Source organism: Callithrix jacchus, chromosome 5 (genome assembly GCF_049354715.1).
Source record: "Callithrix jacchus isolate 240 chromosome 5, calJac240_pri, whole genome shotgun sequence".
In the NCBI taxonomy this organism is placed as follows: Eukaryota; Metazoa; Chordata; class Mammalia; order Primates; family Cebidae; genus Callithrix; species Callithrix jacchus.
Window position 1 is genome coordinate 34374413 of NC_133506.1, and position 21278 is coordinate 34395690.

At 42.3% G+C, this 21278-nt stretch overlaps 1 protein-coding gene and 1 non-coding gene across 4 annotated transcripts in view; one reads left to right on the plus strand and one right to left on the minus strand.

The window, feature by feature from the left end:
* The first annotated feature begins 7374 nt into the window (after positions 1-7374).
* The window catches only part of DHX35 (DEAH-box helicase 35), an 80332-nt gene continuing 66428 nt past the window's right edge, over positions 7375-21278 (plus strand). The window contains exons 1-4 of one of the 3 annotated variants that reach the window (XM_078371684.1): positions 7375-7432; positions 11575-11672; positions 13809-13942; positions 18231-18323. Coding sequence is in view for 1 of the 3 variants with exons in the window: in XM_035298619.3 (XP_035154510.2) it covers positions 7393-7432; positions 13809-13942; positions 18231-18323 (267 nt within the window). In the remaining 2 variants the exon portion in view is untranslated. Of the gene's footprint in view, positions 7433-11574; positions 11673-13353; positions 13671-13808; positions 13943-18230; positions 18324-21278 lie in introns of those variants that run through there. The other 2 variants (XM_035298619.3, XM_078371687.1) reach the window with 2 other exon arrangements.
* Positions 10572-10690, minus strand: LOC118154192 (5S ribosomal RNA). The gene has a single exon (XR_004744085.1). It is a non-coding gene; the product is annotated as a 5S ribosomal RNA (ribosomal RNA).

Here is a 21278-nt window from a genome sequence, read left to right on the forward strand (position 1 = left end):
GCTCTTCACAGCAATGTAGCAGAGAGCTTTGTAGGTTAGGTGGCTGTTATTTCCAATTTTCAGATGAAACTGAGGCTCTGATTAAGTAACATATTCAAGATGACATGGCTTGTAAATGGTGGCACAGGAATTTAAACACAGGTTTCTAGATTCTAAGTACAGTACTGTGCTTTGCAACTATTTCTCTACATGGAGTATGGAGGCAGGAGAGAGTGTACCTTGAGAAATGGCAGTTCCTTCAATGGTGAATGGAAAACTAAAACAGCCTCATTAACAAACGTTAAGTACAAAGTCTTAACTGTGATAATTCTTTTTGTTGGTTTTTGAAACAGTCTCGTTCTGTTGCTCAGGTTGTAATGCAGTGGCATGATCACAGCTCACTATTTTTTTGTAAAAGTGGAGTCTCACTATGGTGCCTAGGCTGGTCTTAAACTCCTAGGCTCAAGTGATCCTCTTGCCTCAGCCTCTCAAAGTGCTGGGATTACAGGCATGAGCTGTTGCACTCAGCCTGTGATAATGGATTTTAATTTAGATTGAAATTTTAACTCAGTGTTCTATGGAACCATTAATAGGATTACATAACAAAGGTAGTGTGTTTAGTGTGAGAAACTGGGCCGAATAAATTTAAACAAGATTCTTTAATGCAGGACTACTCAGAGCTCTGAAGTAATGATCATAGGGAATTTCTCAGAGCAGGGCAGGTATATGGCCTACCACAAACTTACCCGATCACAGAGTGGTTTTTTGTTTTTTGTTTTTCTTTTTTTGTGGAGCAGCACTCAAAACCATTAGTCCCTGAAAGTGCAGTCACCAATTAGAAATAAGAGCAAGAGGCCAGGCACTGTGGCTCATGCCTGTAATCCCAGCATTTTGGGAGGCTGAGGTGGGCGGATCACGAGGTCAGGAGTTCAAGACCAGCCTGACCAACATGGTGAAACCCTGTCTCTACTAAAAATACAAAAATTAGCCAGGCATGGTGGCAGGTGCCTATAGTCCCAGCTACTCAGGAGCCTGAGGAAGGAGAATCACTTGAACCCAGAAGGTGGAGGTTGCTCTGAGCCAGAGAATGTGCCACTGCACTCCAGCCTGGGCCACAGAGTGAGACAAATAAGAGCAAGAGATTCATGGAGTCCTAAGAAAATGGCTTAGTCTCTCAGAGTAAGCAGAGATTTTCTGGGGTCGAGTTCAGAAAGGGCAGAGTTTTTTTTTTTTTTTTTTTTGAGACGGAGTTTCACTTGTTACCCAGGCTGGAGTGCAATGGCGCGATCTCGGCTCACTGCAACCTCTGCCTCCTGGGTTCAGGCAGTTCTCCTGCCTCAGCCTCCTGAGTAGCTGGGATTACAGGCACACGCCACCATGCCCAGCTAATTTTTTGTATTTTTAGTAGAGGCGGGGTTTCACCATGTTGACCGGGTTGGTCTCGATCTCTCGACCTCGTGATCCACCTGCCTCGGCCTCCCAAAGTGCTCGGATTACAGGCTTGAGCCACCACGCCTGGCCCAGGGCAGAGTTTTTCAAAGTGAGATCTGAGGACCACCTGCATCAGTCTTGGGGTGCTTAGGTGCTTGCCTTTAAAATGCTGATTACTGAATCTACTCCTGGGGGGGGAGGGGGTGGTGAGAGTAGCAGCCTATGTAGTTCAAAAATTTGTTACCCCTCCTTGGGAGAAAAATTATATTCCTCTATCTTTGCAGACTTTGCTATAAATATTCCAGCATAAATATGTAAATAAATATGTAAAAGATAACTATTTTAGAAAACGTAACCACATTACCGCTATCACACCTAAGCAACTTTGATAAAAACTCAGTATCAAATAAATATTCAATGTTTATATTCAGTTGTCTAATTTTCTTTTCCTCTGATGGTTTGTTTGAATTAGAGATTGATCCATGCAGGGTTGACATTCTTTTATAAAACTTGAAGGGATTAACTGAAGAGGTGGCTGGCCACCCCACCTCTGAAGGCAGTTGGGCTGGAGAGTATATGTCATTTATTTATGGGACTTAAAGTGACTAACAAGAAAAGCTAGGGTACAAGGTCATGTAAATGAAAAGCTACATGAAGGAAACCCAAGGGTGAGGGATACAACGTGGAGTCTAGAATGAGGCTTAAAGTGCACACCATGACATACACACCTACTTCATGTAGGCCACACATTTAGGCTTTCCAATAGTGAAGACAGAGAAACCTGGTCAGATACACCATTCGTAATGTCCTTAAGATGAAAGTAAATCCAGATACAGAACAATTATTCCCCATGGGCATGTGCCTGTAGTCCTAGGTATTTGGAGGGCTGAGGTGGGAGGATGACTTGAACTTGGAAGGATGAGACTGTAGTAAGCTGTGATTGTACCACTGTACTCCAGCCTGGGTGATAAAGTGACACCCCAACTCCAACAAAATTATTCTGGGTACTGAGATAAGAGTTTCTGGCTGGGTGTGGTGGCTCAACGCCTGTAATCCCAGATACTCGGAGGCTGAGGCAGGAGAATCACTTGAACCTGGGAGGCGGAGGTTTTGGGGAGTCGAGATCATACCATGACACTCCAGCCTGGGCAACAAGAGCAGGACTTCATCTCAAATTTATGAAAAGCGGGGAGGCGGGGGGAACAATTTCTTACAAGGATCTTTTTATAAAAATGGCATTCTGATAATAAACAATGACAGATACTCTGGGGCATACCCAGACCCTGAACTCTGCAAGGGAATAAATGAGGTGAATGTATTCGTGTGTATTCTGTGAGCATGAAATACATACCTTAATGTTGAATATGTTCAGATCAACATTGTTAGGCTAAGTTTAAACACACACCTAGATGTATGCCCCAGTTTGCCTGGCAGAGTTCCAGTTATGCCTCTTATCCCCAGGTCCCATCTGGTTAACACCTCCTTTTATTCTCAAAAGTGTCCCAGTTTGAACTATAAAGTATATGGTAATCCTATATAGAAAGCACCTTGCAGACCTAAGAAGCCTGTCCCCAATTCACCCAACTTCATTGAATTGTGTGTCCCTCAGGCCAAAGAGACAGAGGCTCCTCTGGTGTCAAATTCTTTCCAGTGGATCTTTCCACAACTCTATCCAAATCTTTGAAGCTGTGTAAGCACTTCTGCTTATGTGAATACCTGTGTGATCATTTGTGTGCATGCCAACAAACCAGACAGGTTTATGTATGTTACAACAAGTTGTGGAAGACCGTACCTTAGATTCTCGGGAAGATCCTGATATAATGCAATTTAGTGAAGCAGTTCTGCAAAGGACAGTCACTTTTCAGTTGTGGGGATGGCTGCCTAGTCTAGCTTGATGGTGGCAACCATAGGGCAGTTACAGGGTTTTTTTTTTTTTTTTTTTTTTTTTTGAGATGGAGTTTTGCTGTTGTTACCCAGACTGGAGTGCATTGGCACAATCTTGGCTCACCACAACCTCCGCCTTCTGGGTTCAAGCAATTCTCGTGCCTCAGCCTCCCAAGTAGCTGGGACTATAGGCGTGCGCCACCATGCCCCGCTAATTTTTGTATTTTTAGTAGAGACAGGGTTTCACCTTGTTGACCAGGATGGTCTCGATCTCTTGACCTCGTGATCCACCTGCCTCAGCCTCCCAAAGTGCTGGGATTATAGGCGTGAGCCACCGCGCCCAGCCGGCGTTTTTCTTAAGAATCTATCAGTTGTAGCAGGTGGATACATGGATGGTTATAATGGATATCTATTTTTGCTTCATTCATTCATTCATTCATCTGCTGGCAATCTCACCCTTAGATTTCTCTCTGACGAACTGTTCCGGTCTCAATTCCCCGTCCATGTGATTCTGGTTAAGCTGACCCTGAAGGTGGAACGTGGGACCTAGGCCTAAGTCAATGAGTACATTGTATTCCCTGGCTGAATGATTGATTTAGGGGTGGATACATGACCTGTCGGGAATACTTTTGCTAGGAAATTCTGGAAAGAGGTTTAATGCTTAAGAGGATGTGGTGGCTAAAACTGGCAGGGCCACCTCGTTACAAACTACACCTGAGTCAGTAGAAGGTGGACCACTATGATCAGAAAGAATCCTGGTTATGTGATATTTATCCCGATGCAGCTGTGTCTCAAGTCAGAACTACTCTTGGTCTTTTAATTATATATATATACATATATGTTTTTTTTTTTTTTTTGAGTTTTGTTCGTCACCCAGGCTGGAGTGGGATGGCGCTATCTCGGCTCACTGCAACCTCCACCTCAGCCTCCTGATTAGCTGGGATTACAGGTGTGCGCCACCATGCCTGGCTAATTTTTTTTGTATTATTAGTAGAGACAGGGTTTCACCATGTTGGCCAGGCTGGTCTTGAACTCCTGACCTTAGGTGATCACCTGCCTTGGCCTCCCAAAGTGCTGGGATTACAGATGTGAGCCACTGTGCCCAGCTGGACTTTTTAGTTTAAGCCATTTTTGCTTAAGAGAGGTTAGGTTGGGTTTTCTATCATTTATATCTGTAAAAGTCTTAACTGGTACAAAAATCAAAACTCTAAATTCTTTGCCTTCCTGAATATGGTCAATAGGTTTGGTCTGGAAGTATTTCAAAGCAAAAAATACCCTTTATCATAAGCACAGGAAAACTTCTATATTGTAACATGACTTTGAGGAACATTATCTTTTTGGAAAGCTTATCATTTGGAAATTGCAAAATACACCTTTATGTAACAAAATGATTACACTTTTATGGAATTGTTGGCAATGAACTAACTACATTCTGGATGCCATCTCAAGAAATTGTTTTAATTTTAGAGCAGTTATTTTAGCCCATTCTTTTTGAAAATAATTAGGAGGACAAAGAATTTGTTGAGACCATTCCTAGTTTGTGGATATAAAACCACAACATCAACATGTAGGTTATTACTTAGGTGTTTTCTCAAACAGAAGCCTGTGCAAGCAAAATAACCCCTTAGGGGAGAGTTGGACTTTTAGAACTTTCTGAGGGAGATGAACTAATTTTCTTCTAGGAGAGCGTAGCTCTAATGATTTTAAATGGCCCATGTAGTTGAACAAACACTGGCCTGGGAATTAGAAAGCCCGAGTTCTAGTTTTAGCTCTAGTGTACTAAATTAGCTCATTGATTCTGACCAAGTCCTTTTAACTTCCATGTACCTCCATTTTCTACAAGACAAGAAATTCAGGCTAGATGTTAACTACGGTCTCCTCCAGCTTTAATATTATGATCCAATAATGCAGACATGGCCAATCTACTGTCTCTTCATCAACAGTAAGCTTTCATTATATGAGTAATAGATAAAATAGATAAATTGTTTTATTTTATTTATTTTTTATATTTTTTGAGATGGAGTCTCATTCTGTTGCCCAGGCTGGAGTGCAGCAGCGTGATCTCTGCTCACTGCAACGTCCGCCTTCCAGGTTCAAGTGATTCTTCTTCGTCAGCCTCCCAAGTAACAGGGATTACAGGTGCCTGCCACCACACCCAGCTAATGTTTTTGTATTTTTAGTAGAGACAGAGTTTTGCCATGTTGGCCAGGCTGGTCTCAAACTCTTACTTCACGTGATCTGCCTGCCTCAGCATCCCACAAGTTCCGGGGTTACAGGTGCGTGCCCGGCCATGAAATAATCTTAAAAGTGCCATTTATTTCATTTTGCCTTATATTCATGTATAAACCTTGGTTTCCATATTTGGGCTGTTAGTAAAAATAAGACAAAAATCAAACAAGGAAGGATCAATGTCATGAAAACTAAGCCTAAAGCATGATGTTTATCTATGCATTACTCAATAGGCACTTGTTATTGGTCTGCGAATGTGAATGTGACATGGTCTTTGTCCTCAACAGGTTCCTTGTGTTGTAATAGTGGTGGCAGGTAAACTACAGGTCGACTATAGAGATTTTCTCACAAAAATGAGAATACAGGTTCTTAAGCTCCAAGGGGAATGCTTAAGTTGGATAGATAATTTAGAGCTGTCCCTTTAAAGGATTAGGATAATTTGAAGGATGGATGGAGAATTCTAGGCAGAGGGATTAACAGGTATTGAATCCCTATATTTATTAATGTAAAAATAAATCAAAGGAGATTATTTGTTGAATGAAATCTATACAGGTAAATTCAGACTCTTACCCCTGGTGGATTTGCTCTGAGTTGAGGAAATGAGAGCTAACTTTGATTGAATGCCTGCTATGTTTTGTACTGTTACCTACTTTACATGTTATCTCATTTAATACCCCTTTAAACCTCATTTTACGATCAAAATTAAATGACAGCTAGGAGCTACAAAACGGGAAAATTAGGATTCCAAGGCTGGACTGGTTGTCCACAAAAGTCCTTGCTCTTGCATAATCATGCCATTTCTTTCAAAGAATAGATAATTTTCTTCACAGCTTTAAAAATGCCTAGATTCTGAAGCCTCTCACTTCCTTCCAATTAGTCGTCTATCTAGAAAGTTATTTCTTCCACTTGAGCTCATCACCTCTCCTTAGCGCTCCTTATTATTAGTGTAATTTTTTTTTCTTTGACCTCACCTTCCTCTGATGGATTAGTGTAATATTTCCCAGGTTTGTTAATCCTAAGAGTTCAGGAGCTTCTTAAAATGCAGGTTCCCAGGCCATGCCCCAGGACATCGATTCGGAATTGGATTGAGGTCTTGAATCTGTGTTTTTAACAAGCATTTGACTCAAGGACATCAAACTGGAGGAGGCATTGAGTTAGTGGACTACCTTAACTGATCTACCCACTTAGTCTCTTCTTCCAACCTATTCTCTCCACCCCACCCCCAGTCCCCGTTTTTCCGCATTGCCCTCAAGGTCCCTGAAGACTTCCGTATCATTTCACATTGTTTTATTTGGGGGCACTGTGCCGCAGTACTTGGGCGCACAGCAGGCGCCCAATATTTACCGACGAATCCAACCCACGAGGTAGTTCCTATTATTATCCTTCAATCTGAAAATGAGACTAAAAGAGAAGTCGCCAAGTTGGGCTAGTTTGTAACATAATATTTCGTATTTAATCCAGAAAGCACTGCTTCAACGCCCACTGCGTGCAAAGTTCCACTCTCGGGCCAGCGGTCCTCTCCCAAACCCGGTCCTTCCTAAGTGTGTGGCCGCCGTCCAGGACACGCCACGCACCTAGATGGTCGCCTGGAGCAGCGACCCTCCAAGCTAAAGAGGGAGGCAGAGGAGCGCGCCCTTTTCTCCAATATGGCTGAGCAGAATCATGTGGGCTCAGAGGCGGGGCCGGAGCGCTCGCCTCGGCCGGGCGGTGGATCACGTGGTTTAGACGGGGGCGGTGGCCATGGGGGCGTGGCCGTCACACTGCAGGATCCGCCAGGGCAGCGGCTCTTCGGGGGCCACGCCCCCCGGGCCCTGGGGGCCTCGTGCGCGGCGGGGGGGTGGAGCCTGCCTCGTGACCTTTTACCCCAGCATGGCTGCGCCCGTGGGACCGGTGAAGTTCTGGCGACCTGGTAAGGCCTTTTGTGGAACGCTGGTCAGATGCGGCAGCTTGACTTCGGTTTTGGCGCCGCGGCCGGCGCCCTGGGGCCTCGCAGCCCTGACCTCGGCGAGCTGGGCGCTGCCGCCTCTGCGGGTGGACTCTGTGGCTCAGGCGCCCCAGTGGTCCCAGGCATTCGGGGGTGGTCCCCTAGCTTGGGCAGAAAATCTGTGTGACCTTGTTAAAGTCTTCTAGCCTCCTCAGGCCTCATCTTCCTGGTAACTGATGCTTGTCTTGCCCACCCCCCGATATGGGGAATCCTAAGGCTCCCCGTCGTGTCTCTTTACCGCCCTGGGATTGGGCTGGGGCCCGGCATACAATACTGCTCGCCGCTCAGGGCTTGCAAGCCCAAGTTATGGAGTCATACTGTCGGGGTTCGATTTTCGTCTCTGCCTTGTAGTAGTAGGGTGACCTTGGGCGAGTCACTTAACGCCTCTGAGCCATGACCTCTTTACCTGTAAAATGGGCAGAACAATAGCTTCTATCCTGAAGGCGTAAATGACAAGCACGACTCATTGTCAGACTTAGAATAAATGCTCAAAAAAAGGGAAAGTGTGTTTTTTTCTTTTAGGGTAATTGTGTCTACTCCGAATGTCTACTAGAAAAGGGAATACTCCTTCATATTGGCTGCGACCCACTTCCTCTCTTGCAGACTAACACGAATCACAATCACAAAATGCTTTGATTTGTCTCAATATTTACTCATCAATCAGGTTTTTATTGAATGTATATATGCCAGACCATACTAGATGCATTACTTCCTCTCTGCCATCAGTTTCTTGTAAAAAACAAAAGTTTTCAAATTACAGCTACCAGCTTGATTTTTTTCCCACCACCTGCACCCCTGCAGGTCTGGATGTGCAAAGTATATTGCAGCAAAAATGAAATGACACAAAGAATGTAATATAAGCGAAGCTTTTAATTTTTCAGTGGTTCCCTGAAATTCTGACCATGCATATATGATGTGAGAGAGAAACCCAAGCAAGAAATATGTTTAATGCTTTTTAAAAATTTGTAGTTTGTCACTTGACATTTTATGATTCAGCATTTCAAGTCATCAGCCAGTTAGCCATCCTGAGTTTTATTTGCATCCAAAACTAGGAATGTATAAGTAAAGAATACTTTTAATTTATTCACGCTTTTGGTAACAGGTGAAAGTGTTAGGTATAATAAAGACTTGAATGAATTGTTTGAAATCAGAGCAGGGTATTATTTTGGTTAAAGAATATGGAATTACTTTAAGAGTTCTATTTCATTATTTGGTTCATCCATTGAGGGTACATTTATTGAAAACCTAACCCTGTGTTCAGGAGATAAATATAGATGCTCAGGGTTCTGCTCTCAAGTTGCCCTCTTTTTCTGTTAATTGAATATAAAATTAGATGTCCTCTGGAAGAGATTTTACAATGAGGCAGAGTAAGGTGGTGGTAAAGAAGATGAGCTCTAGAGTCAGACTGCAGTGCCCATCTTGTCTACGACTTGCTAAGTTGATGACTTGATAGGCACTTAAGTTCTCAAAGTCTTAATTACTCTATCTGTAAATTCATTATAATACCTACCCAAAGTATTCTTGTGATGATTAAATGAGAATAATACACAAAAGACTCTTAGCACTAGATAGGTTACTATTATAATTATACGGAAGTATGTAAGAGGGAGGGAAAGTTGAATGTGTGGATAAGAGATACTTAATTAAGGCAGCATTTTTGGAGTGAAAATTAAAGGATGAATAAGGTTTTGTTTCATAGAGAAATGGAACTCTAAGCAAAGGGCACATCACGAACAAAGACAGATGGAATTTGTGCCTTTAGAATGTCGAGAAAGCCAAAATAATTGAGCAGTGTGATGGTGAAGTGCTAGGGTATATTTTGGGGTGTGATAGGAGATGAAGTTAGAAAGTAGGTAAGGGGGGGCTCACTGTGAAAGGTCTTCATGAGAAGATAAAAAATTTGAACTTCATTGTTTTTAAACAGGGACAAATCAGTTTTACTTTAGAAAGGTAACACTGGCAGTGGAATAGAGAGTATATGGAGGAGGAAATTAGAGAAGGTACTACCGAAATCCAGGAGGGATGTTAACCTCAATTCTGACCTGGGAGCTTAGAGTAGGGTCCTGTTGGAGAGATGTTTTAGAGGACAATGTGGGAGAAGATGAAGTCAGTAACGACTTGATTTGTGGGTTGGGTGACTGTTTAGGTTAGTGATTCTCAAGTTTGCTTTATAGTTGAATCACTTGGGAAGCTCTGAAAAGCCCTGATGTCCAGTTGCACTCCACACCGATAAATTAGAACTCTGGAGGGCTAGGAGTGAGGCATCAGTGTTTGTTAAAGTTTCTCTTTTTTTTTTTTTTGAGACGGAGTTTCGCTGTTGTTACCCAGACTGGAGTGCAATAGCATGATCTCGGCTCACCGCAACCTCTGCCTTCTGGGTTCAAGCAATTCTCCTGCCTCTGCCTCCCGAGTAGTTGGGACTACAGGCGCACACCACCATGCCCAGCTAATTTTTGTATTTTTAATAGAGACAGGGTTTCACCTTGTTGACCAGGATGGTCTCGATCTCTTGACCTTGTGATCCACCCGCCTTGGCCTCCCAAAGTGCTGGGATTATAGGCGTGAGCCACTGCGCCTGGCCTAAAGATTCTAGGGAATTCCAGCATGCATCAAAATTTGGGAACCACTGGTCTAGGTAAATTGTTGTCATTAGTTGAAATGGGAATAACTTTAATACACAATTATTGGGTCCTTGATTTGTGTTAGTCACTTTCATTTATATGAAAGTGTAAATACATGTGCATGATGAAAACTTTACAGTATCTTATTATAGTAACAGTATCTCTGTGATAATCACTTTCATTTATATGAAAGTGTAAATACATGTGCATGATGAAAACTTTACAGTATCTTATTATAGTAACAGTATCTCTGTGATGGCAATAATACTCTTAATGAGGAAATTCAAATGTGAAGTAGATTGTGGGAAATGCAGGGTGAAAGTCAGGGAGGTGGTTGAAGCAGGATATAAGGAAGGCCAGACATATACTGTAGGCCTGTAGCTACAAAGGCCTTTCAGTGTCTAAGTGAGCCACTGTGCCTGGCCTATTTTTATTTTTTTAGAAGCCTACATCACCCGGTATTCCCAGGGGGTCTCCCATCCAAGTATTAATCAGGTCCGACCCTGCTTAGCTTCTGAGATCAGACGAGATCAGGTGTGTTCAGGGTGGTATGGCTGTAGATTACAGGAAGTCTTTCATGAGGAGAAGATATACTGTTTATCAGCTGACATAGCTGTACTTATAAAAGAGCTCAGTGGGCACAGTGGCTCATGCCTGTAATCCCAGCACTTTGGGAGGTCAATGTGGGCGGATCATCTGAGGTCAGGAGTTCAAGCCCAGCCTGACCAACATGATGAAACCCCATCTCTACTAAAAAAATACAAGAATTTGCCAAGTGTGGTGGTGCATGCCTGTAATCCCAGCTACTCAGGAGGCTGAGGCCAGAGAATTGCTGGAATCCGGGAGGCAGAGGTTGCAGTGAGCTGAGATCGTACCACTGCACTCCAGCCTGGGCACCAAGAGTGAAACTGTCTCAAAAAAAAAAAGATACAAGGGTGGAATGCAGTAGTGCAAAAGACATGTTAAAATATTCCAGAGAGGATATGAAGGTTTAAAACATGGTTTGAAAAGGTGAGAATTCAGGACAAAAACGCAGTAGAAGAGGATAAGGTATTTGTCATTGTTTTCTTGGGTAACAGTTACAAGGAATTATTAAGATACAGCGACAAGAAGGGAAGAAAGGAAAGGAAAGGAAAGGAAACCTGCCTTTTTGAGCACGGGCATTGTTCCAGGTCCTGTTCCATCTTTTATCTTGTTGAGCGGAAGGTCAACATTTTGGCAAAAGCAATGTAACAATGCTCCACTTAACCTGATTTTTGGCAATCTTGAACCTCTGAAACACAATTGTGTTCCTGGAAGTAAATGGAAAAGGGTCAGAAATCTAAAGCAGTGATTCTGAACTTTGCTCTAGGGGGTCTATGGACCCCCAGAATTTTTATATTCTGGTAAATTCTGGGTGTGTGTGTGTGTGTGTGCTTGAGATGGAGTTTTGCTCTTGTTGCCTAGGTTGGAGTGCAGTGACGCAATCTTGGCTCACTGCAACCTCTGCCTCCTGAGTTCAAGCAATTCTCCTGCTTCAGTCTCCTGAGTAGCTGGGATTACAGGTATGTGGCACCACGTCCAGCTAATTTTGTATTTTTGGTAGAGACAGGATTTCACCGTGTTGGTCAGACTGGTCTCAAACTCCCGACCTCAGGTGATCTGCCCTCCTCGGCCTCCCAAAGTGTTGGGATTACAGGTGTGAGTCACTGAGCATGGCCAAGTCTGATGTGTTTTTTAGGAGAGGGAGTTCATAGCCTTTATCAGATTGTTGAAGCAATCTGAGAACCCTAGAAAGTGTAAAAATAAGTCACTGGGCTGAATATTCTTGTTACAAAGCTCCTGTGCTTTCACATAGCGTCACAGATTCTGAGTTCATAAGACTTAGGAGATGATAGTTATGGGTTATTGTAACTGTAGTACCCCAGCAGGAGGCTATATAGCATGGGTTTGCTCTAAGGAGGATTTTTATTCATTCATGAGGCAGCATACTCCAGTGCTGAACAGCACTACCTTTTAGAAGTATCTTCCTTACCTCGAGTTGAAATTTGAACCGTGTCATTTACCTGTTAATCCTAGTTCTATCCTGGGGTTACAGCAGCAAATCAGCATGAAAAGTTATGGAAGCTGGTCATAAAATTTAAACTCCTTTTTCTCCTGAGTTTTCTGTTTGAGCTAAAAGTGTATTGAACCTTCAACAGGTTTTCATGATGGGATATTATGGGATATTAAGAACAGGCTTCCCTGTTCTTAATCAGTCTGAGCACCAGTTTGCCATTGTTCTTAGCAAGAAGCTGGGGTGAAGATCTCTTGTTTAATCTGCCAGCATGGCTGTTTCTGGGAATAGCATTTCTCATCTAACCACTCTGACCGCATGGTTCCAGTGGGGACAGTCGTTTACTGCATCCCATTCCACTGGCTGTGGTTGATTGTCCTGGGGTGGGGATTGGACCTAAGCTGAGAGAAGAAGTCAGTCCCTGGCTGTCCAGTATAAAAGAACCTCCCCAGCCCCCCATTACAACACATACTTGTGACTTCCAGTCCCCCTTACAGTGTCTTTATTTCTCTCCATAGCACTTAGGACCACTTTATGCAGCAAAGATATAGTGTTTTACGTAAAAGGATCAATGCAACAATAAGAGCTAACGATCCTAACACCCAGATACATAAGACTCATAAAGAGATTTAGACTCAACGAGACAGAAAATTAATAAGGATATCCAGGACTTGAACTCAGATCCGGAACAAGTAAACTCAATAAATATTTATAGAGCTCTCCATTTTAAATACACAAAATATTCATTCTCCACCTTAAATACCCAAAATATTGATTAGCCATTACTAATACCCATTTTTAGAATAAACCTACATTCCCGTTCTCTCTCCCTCTTTTTCTTCCTCTTTCTTCCTCTCCTTCACTCCTTTTTTTTCTTTATTTCAAAAAAAAAAAAAGGACCACTTTATGCACTAAGTTACCTTCCACTGAGAGGAAGAATTAAAGCAAGTGAGCTCTGAGAGGGTAGAGCTGGCATCTGTATTGTTCACTGCAGTGTTTCTAGTGCTTAGGGCAATGCCTGGCACAAAGTGGGCGCTCGGTTTATCCTTGCTGGTCCTTGCTGGGTGAGTGATGAATGGTTGGCAGAGGATTATAAGCGTGGACCCTGGCACTGCCAGCAGCCTTGTTTCCAGCTCCTGTAGAGTAGCCAGCCCAAGGGGCTGGAAGGAACCTGCAAGAGGTGCCAAGATGAGAGAAGGAGAAAGCCATGGCTGCTCTGAGTGCCCAGTTTCTGTCACCTCTGAGCCTTATTGCCGTCCTACAGTAACAGGATTCATCCTTCACCTCAGCTAATTCCCACTGGGTTTCTTTCACTGTGGTTAAGAATTCAGTAACCACATGGACATGGGGGCCAGAACTGAAGACATTGTACACTGGAATACACAGTTCTGAGTGGGCAATTTGGAGCTCGGGGGACTGCCATCTTGTTTGTTTTTGACACTGCGGTGAAGCCTTTAGGGAAGATTTTTGGTTCCTTGTGGTCAGTTTTCTGGATTCTTTCCTAAAGGTAAAGTTGAATACCTTTGAGGAGTTTGAGATAAAAAATATTGTGTCTATTGGATACCTTCATCTTTGAAGATTTGTAACCTTAACACCTTTTTCTGTTCATTGTATCAGAGAATCTGAAAAAACATTTCTGCTGCAGGTACAGAGGGGCCAGGTGTAAGCATTTCTGAAGAGAGACAAAGTCTGGCTGAAAACTCTGGGACAACAGTTGTTTACAACCCTTATGCTTCCCTTTCCATAGAGCAGCAGAGGCAGAAGCTGCCAGTGTTCAAGGTACGTCGAGCAATCATGTTCAACCCGTGGGCTTGAATCGTGTGTCTGCTTAGCTTTATGCTGAGCACTGAAGGGACTGATGCCCTCCTCTTAGGAGAACCCAGTGAGCTCAGAGAAACCTTTATCCTAAGGGATGACTTTTCATATTATGTATTTTTTAGTTAACCTTATAAATCTTGAAAGTCCTTAAGATTATATATGTATATACACATATATACACATACATAATATACACATATATCCACATATATATGTATACATAACACATACATAACATATGTATATCTTATGTGTAAATATGTGTATATTATGTATGTGTATATATGTGTGTGTATATATATATATTTTTCTCTTTTTTTTTTGTAGAAACGGGGTTTCTCCATGTTGGTCAGGCTAGTCTTGAACGCCTGACCTCACATGATCCGCCCATATTGACCTTCCAAAGTTCTGGGATTACAGGCATGGGCCACTGTGCCCGCAAAAGTCCTTAAGATTTTTTCAGTTGCATTGTACATACTGGAAAACTGGAAAAATTAGAATGACATTTTTTCCCCTTCATTTCTTTCAATTATGGACAATTTCAAACATACAGAAAAGTAGAGAAAATAGCAGTTAATTTCTGTATAGCAGGCCACCAACATATGGCCAATTTTTGCTTTATTTTTAAAGACATTTCTTTTTTTTTATTTTGAGACGGAGTTTCGCTCTTGTTACCCAGGCTGGAGTGCAATGGCGCAATCTCGGTTCACTGCAACCTCCGCCTCCTGGGTTCAGGCAATTCTCCTGCCTCAGTCTCCCGAGTAGCTGGGCCAGCATGCCCAGCTAATTTTTTGTATTTTTAGTAGAGATGGGGTTTCACCATGTTGACCAGGATGGTCTCGATCTGTTGACCTTGTGATCCACCTCCCTCGGCCTCCCAAAGCGTTGGGATTACAGGCATGAGCCACCGCGCCCGGCTTTCTTTTTTTCTTTTTCTAAATCAATGACAGCTTGTTATGTTGCTCAGGTTGGCCTTGAACGCATAGTCTCGCCTCCTCAAGCGTCAGGGCAACTGGCCGAAGCCACTGCGGCCCCCAAAGACATTTCTTTAAACAAGTTTAATTGGGATCATGAGGTTGTTTCCACTGAAGAAATCAGTTAATACTCTGACTTCCTCTGAGACAGTGACGGGATTTTGATATGGTTACTAACCAAGTTCACTTCCAGACACTCAATTTTATAAGTGCCCATGAAATGGATGTGTGCTCAGCTACAAGAGACCAAGGTGCAAACTCGAATCCATTCAGAACATGTTCATTTATGGTTAACGATAGTTCTCTAGGACAGATAGACACAGTTGATGTGTCTTTCTCCCTGTTGGCACGTCCACACAGGAAGCCAAATTGTAATCGGGAAGTACAGAGCTAAGGCAAGTTACAGAAATGTCATACATCCCTGATGAGGGGTGAATTCTCCCTGCTCCACAGGATCCCTCTGAAATGACGTGAGTGGGTGTGGCCACCAGCACCTGTGTCTCTGTCTTTCTCTTGAACGGTGCTGGGTGAAAGGTGCCGTGTTCTATTTATTTATTTATTTAAGAGACAGTGTCTTCCTGTGTTGCTCAGGCTGGTCACGAACCCCTGGGATCAAGCAGTTCTCCTGCCTCGGCCTCCCGAAGTGCTGGGATTCCAGGTGTGAGCAGTCGAAAAGTGCCAAGTTCTTACACTCAGGGAGTTTTTTTTTTTGACTAGACTGTGCTGATAATTCCTCTTCTAATAATATCTTCTTTTTCCAAATAGATAGGAAACAGCAGCCTTCTTAATTTAGTCAGATTGTCTTACTTGGAGTTTTATGTGTCTCCCAATATTTTAGTCACATGTGAACTGACTTTCTCCGGGTTTCTTCCTCTAGTGACTCACGTCATTCACTATGTGTGAATGTTAGCAAGTTTGACTCTCAGGAGACGGGATGATAGGTTCACTCTTGCTTTCTCACCACTGAGGGACACAGTTTGAGCAGTGATGAAGTGTCTGGACTCTAGAGCTAGACTTCAGGGTTTGAACTCAAGCTCCACCTTTGTGTGCTGTGTGGCCTCATTTCCCCATTCTGAGCTTTATTTCCTTATCTGTGATGTGGAACTAATAATAGCACCTACCTCATAGGACTGTTATGAGGACTGGATTAGATCATTCATGCAGAGCATTTAGCAGGATACCTGACATGTAGGAAATGTTCAAGTACAAAGGAACTTATTGTTTACCCAAGTATCTAAATGTTGGCCTTTTCTTGAATATTCTTTGTCCCCCAACTATACTTATAAGATAACATAAATGAGGCCGGGCGCGGTGGCTCACGCCTGTAATCCCAGCACTTTGGGAGGCCGAGGTGGGTTGATCACGAGGTCAAGAGATCGAGACCATCCTGTTCAACAAGGTGAAACCCCATCTCTACTAAAAATACAAAAAATTAGCTGGGCATGGTGGTGTGTGCCTGTAGTCCCAGCTATTCGGGAGGTTGAGGCAGGAGAATTGCATGAACCCAGGAGGCGGAGGTTCCAGTCTGGGTAACAAGGGCAAAACTCCGTCTCAAAAAAAAAAGATAACATAAATGAAACAGCAAATGAAAAAAAAAAGCAACAAGAAGTTGAGAAATGTAGATGAAATTAAAATGGTAAGAACAAGGGTATAAGTTACTGATATAAAGCAAAGCAGAGTTTAAGTACAGTTAAGATCTTATAGGATATTAAAGATAAATCTAGACAAAAAGGAAAAAAAAACTTACTTTTACACCATTCCTTTTCCCATTCAAACAAAAAGTAAAAGTAGCTTTAAAAACAGAAGTTGGAGGCTGGGTGCAGTGGCTCATGCCTATAATTCTATAGCACTTTGGGAGGCCGAGGTAGGCAGATCACTTGAGGCAAGGAGTTCGAGACCAGCTTGGCCAACATGGTGAAACCCCATCTCTTTAAAAATACAAAAAATTAGCCAGACATGGTAGCACATGCTTGTAATCCCAGCTACTTGAGAGGCTGAGGCAAGAGAATCCTTGAACCCAGGAGGTAGAGGGTGCAGTGAGCCAAGATTGCGCCATTGCACTCCAGCCTGGGCAACAGAGTGAGACTCCATCTCAAAAAACAAAACAAAACAGATGTTGGAATTAAAGCAGCAACAAATCTTTAAAGATCATTGCCTCTACCTCAACACCATTATGAGGCATCTGTTCCCTTGTCTGTAGGCTGCTGTGTAGGCAAAAGTGACTCCAGCTTGGATGCAAATCTGCCATGTTCACTTCTGATTAGCCCCAGTCTTGTAAATGCCTCCTGATCTCTGCTTTGTGTCTTGTCCTTAGTGTAAGAACATATCAACCTCTCTGGGGGGCAGAGGCTTCTTGTTTTGTTTTGTTTTTTCCCAAAAAGAGTCTACACATAAACAAGTAGATATGTGTTTGCCATTAAAAAAAATGTAATTGCTAGTTTATTATTCACACTGTTCTATATCTTACTTCCTTTTCTTAACATATCTTGTAGATCATTCCATACCAGTACAAATAGATATTTCCTCTTCTTATTAACTGCAAGTTATTCCATTATTGGAGTATTTTATAACTGATTTAACCAAACTTTTTGTTGATCATCATTTAGGCTGTTCGAATTTTTGGCTATTATAAACAACTCTGTAGTGAGTATGCTTGTATTTATGTCTTTGTGCACATATAATAGTATGTCTATAATATAACTTCTTATGAGTGAAAATCTTTTTTTTTTGAAATGGAGTTTCTCTCTTGTTGCCCAGACTGGAGTGCAATGGCGTGATCTCGGCTCACCACAACCTCCACCTCCTGGGTTGAAGTGATTCTCTTGCTCAGCCTCTTGAGTAGCTGGGATTATAGGCATGCACCATCATGCCCAGTGAATTTTGTATTTTTAGTAGAGACAGGGTTTCTTCATGTTGGTCAGGCTGGTCTCGAACTCCCGACCTCAGGTGATCCACCCACCTCAGCCTCCCAAAGTGTTGGGATTGTAGGCATGAGCCTCTGCGCCCGGCTTTTTCTTTTGGTTGGTTGGTTGTTTTTTGAGTGAAAATCTTAAAGGGCACACGCATTATGTATTTCAATAAGTGTTACACTTAATTACAGTTGTTTCAGCTCATACTGAGAGCAGTGGTACCTGGGAGTTAGAAATACATTTCAATAGTTCTTTTTAAAATTTACTTTCATTTGGAAACAGCTCATTTCACAATGTTTAAATATTGTTGTTTAGGTCTTTTGAGACAATGTATGGCTATTTACAATGTGTGTTATTCTTTTTCAGCTTAGGAATCATATTTTATACTTGATAGAAAATTATCAGACAGTGGTGATTGTTGGCGAAACGGGATGTGGGAAGAGCACACAGATTCCTCAGGTGAGTACATATTTAATATGTATCTTTACACTTCAATTAGGCTGGAAGGATTTTATAACTTGAGAACTCTCTTTACTATCATTTACTTTTTTTTTTTTTTTTGAGACAGAGTCTTGCTCTGTCACCCAGGCTGGAGTGCAGTGGCATGATCTCAGCTCACTGCAACCTCCGCCTGCTGGGTTCAAGCGTTTCTCCCTGCCTCAGCCTCCCGAGTAGCTGGGATTACAGGCACCCGGCACCACGTCCACCTAATTTTTGTGTTTTTAGTAGAGATGTGGTTTTATCATATTGGCCAAGCTGGACTTGAACTCCTGACCTCACGTGATCTGCCTGCCTTGGCCTTCCAAAGTGCTGGGATTACAGAGTTGAGCCACTGTGCCTAGCCTATCATTTACATTTTTAAGGTCTCCTTTCAGGAAATACTTCAACTAGATATTTTTTTATCAAACTTTTGGGGCTTATAATTTCTTTGATTAGTACTAAAGTAACAGTTTGTCTTTGATTTTTTATAATTCCAAAATAGTAATGGAATAGCCATCCCTGAAAGTTACAATGACACTCATTCAAAGATGTGTAATACAGAGTTTTTATCCTTGAATAGTTACAGTTGAAGAGGTGGGGTAAAATGAATATTGTTATGATTGTAAATAAAAATTTACTACTATAGAATTATGCAGTGCCATGGAAGAATTCTTTCTTACTGGGAAAAATCATATTTGGTGTGGATAGGAATAGAAAGAAGGATCAAGAAGGGCCTTGTAAAGGAACTGGCATTTGAAATTGACCTGAATTATCAGTGGGAGCTGACTGAGAAGATATTCCAAGCCAGTGAATATTGTGGTTAGAGGTATTGGGGTGGAGAAGTGTAGGGTGAGTTCAGAGTGTGTCTTAAGAACTTTGACTTGAAGACTGAAGACTGACCAAGCTTGAGAGACCTTGCAAGTCCTTCTTTCCTTTTTTAATGTTAATTTTCTTAAAGTATGAAATATGTTTGGGAAAGTACCGAAGTACCTGTATCATAATTGTACACCTTGATCCATTTCCGCAAGTGGTATACATCTGTGTAACCAACACCCACATCAAGAAACAGAACATTACCAAAACCCCAAGAACTCTTCTGTGTCCCATTCTGGTCTTTAACTGCCCTCTCTGCCCACCCCTACAATCATGAATACAAGGTAACTCTTATTCTGCTAGTAACATTATAAATTAGTTTTGCCTATTTTTGAATTTTATAAAGGAGTAACATACCTTCTTTTGTCCAACATTATGCGTTTGGGTCTTCCCTGTTGTTGAATTAGTTGCAGGTGGATTATAGGGTCAGCAGTTCGAGATCAGCCTGACCAATATGGTAAACCCCATCTCTACTAAAAAATACAAAAATTAGCCAGGCATGGTGGTGCATGCCTGTAGTCCCAGCTACTGAAGAGGCTGAGGCACGAGAATCGCTGGAACTCGGGAGGCAGAGGTTGCAGTGAGCCGAGATTGTGCCACTGCACTCCACCTGGCGACAGAGTGAGACTCCGTCTCAAAAAAAAAAAAAAAAATCAAAAGTCACAAAGGGACATAAAAAGAGAGATTTCCTTCTGCCCTGTCTTCCTGGTACTCGTTTCCTTTGGGCAGTTATAATCAATATTATCAGTTTTTTGGTAGAAATTTTTTCATGCATTTACAGAGTGTGTGTGTGTGTGTGTGTGTGTGCGTGCGCACATATATGCCCTGTTTTATTTTTATTTTATTTTATTTTTGAGATGGAGTTTCACTCTCGTTGCCCAGGCTGGAATGCAATGGCGTGATCTCGGCTCACCGCAATCTCCGCTTCCTGGGTTCAAGCAATTCACCTGCCTCAGCCTCCCGAGTAGCTGGGACTACAGGCATGTGCCATCATGCCCAGCTAATTTTTTTATTTTTAGTAGAGACGGGGTTTCATCATGTTGACCAGGATGGTCTTGGTCTCTTGACCTCATGATCCACCCACCTCGACCTCCCAAAGTGCTAGGATTATAGGTGTGAGCCACTGAGCCCGGCCTATATGCCCTGTTTTAAACATGAAATATCTATACATGTTTTAGTATGCCTTGTCTTTTTTTTTTTTTTAAACTTATTTATTTATTTATTTTAGACAGAGTCTCGCTTTGTCACCTAGGCTGGAGCACAGTGGCGCAATCTTGGCTTAATGCAACAACCTCTGCCTCCTGGGTTCAAGCAATTCTCCTGCCTCAGCCTCCTGAATAGCTGGGATTACAGGTGTGCACCACCACACCCAGCTAATTTTTGTATTTTTAATAGAGATGGGGTTTCACCATGTTGGTCAGGCTAGTCTCGAACTGCTGACCTCATGATCCGCCCGCTTCTGCCTCCCAAAGTGCTAGGATTACAGGCATGAGCCATCACACCCGGCCCTACTTATTCTTTAGTTTAAAAAAGTTGTTTTGAATTGACGCATTATGCATATTTATGGGTTACAGTATAATGTTTTGATATGTGTATATGTTGTATAATGATCAAATCAGAGTCATTGGCATATCCCTCACCTCAAACATTTATCATTTCTTTGTGGTGAGAACATTCAGAATCCTCTCTTAACTGTTTTGAAGTCTACAGCACATTATTGTAACTATAGCTGCTCTACTGGGCAGTAGAACACCAGACCTTATTTCATCTAACGGTAACTCTGTGCTTGTTCACCAGCCTTTTATTCTCTGCACTCCCTGTTACCTTCTCTCCTTTGCAGCCTCTAGTATCCACTGTTCTATTCTCCACTTTTGTAAGATCAACTTTTTTAGATTCTGAGTGAGATCATGCAGTATTTGTCCTTCTGTGTTTGGCTTATTTCGCTTAACATGATGTCCTCTAGATTCATCTATGTTGTCGCAAATGACAGGATTTCATTCTTTTTTTATGGCAGAGTAGTATTCTGTTGTGTATATGTGTATATATATATATATCAGATTT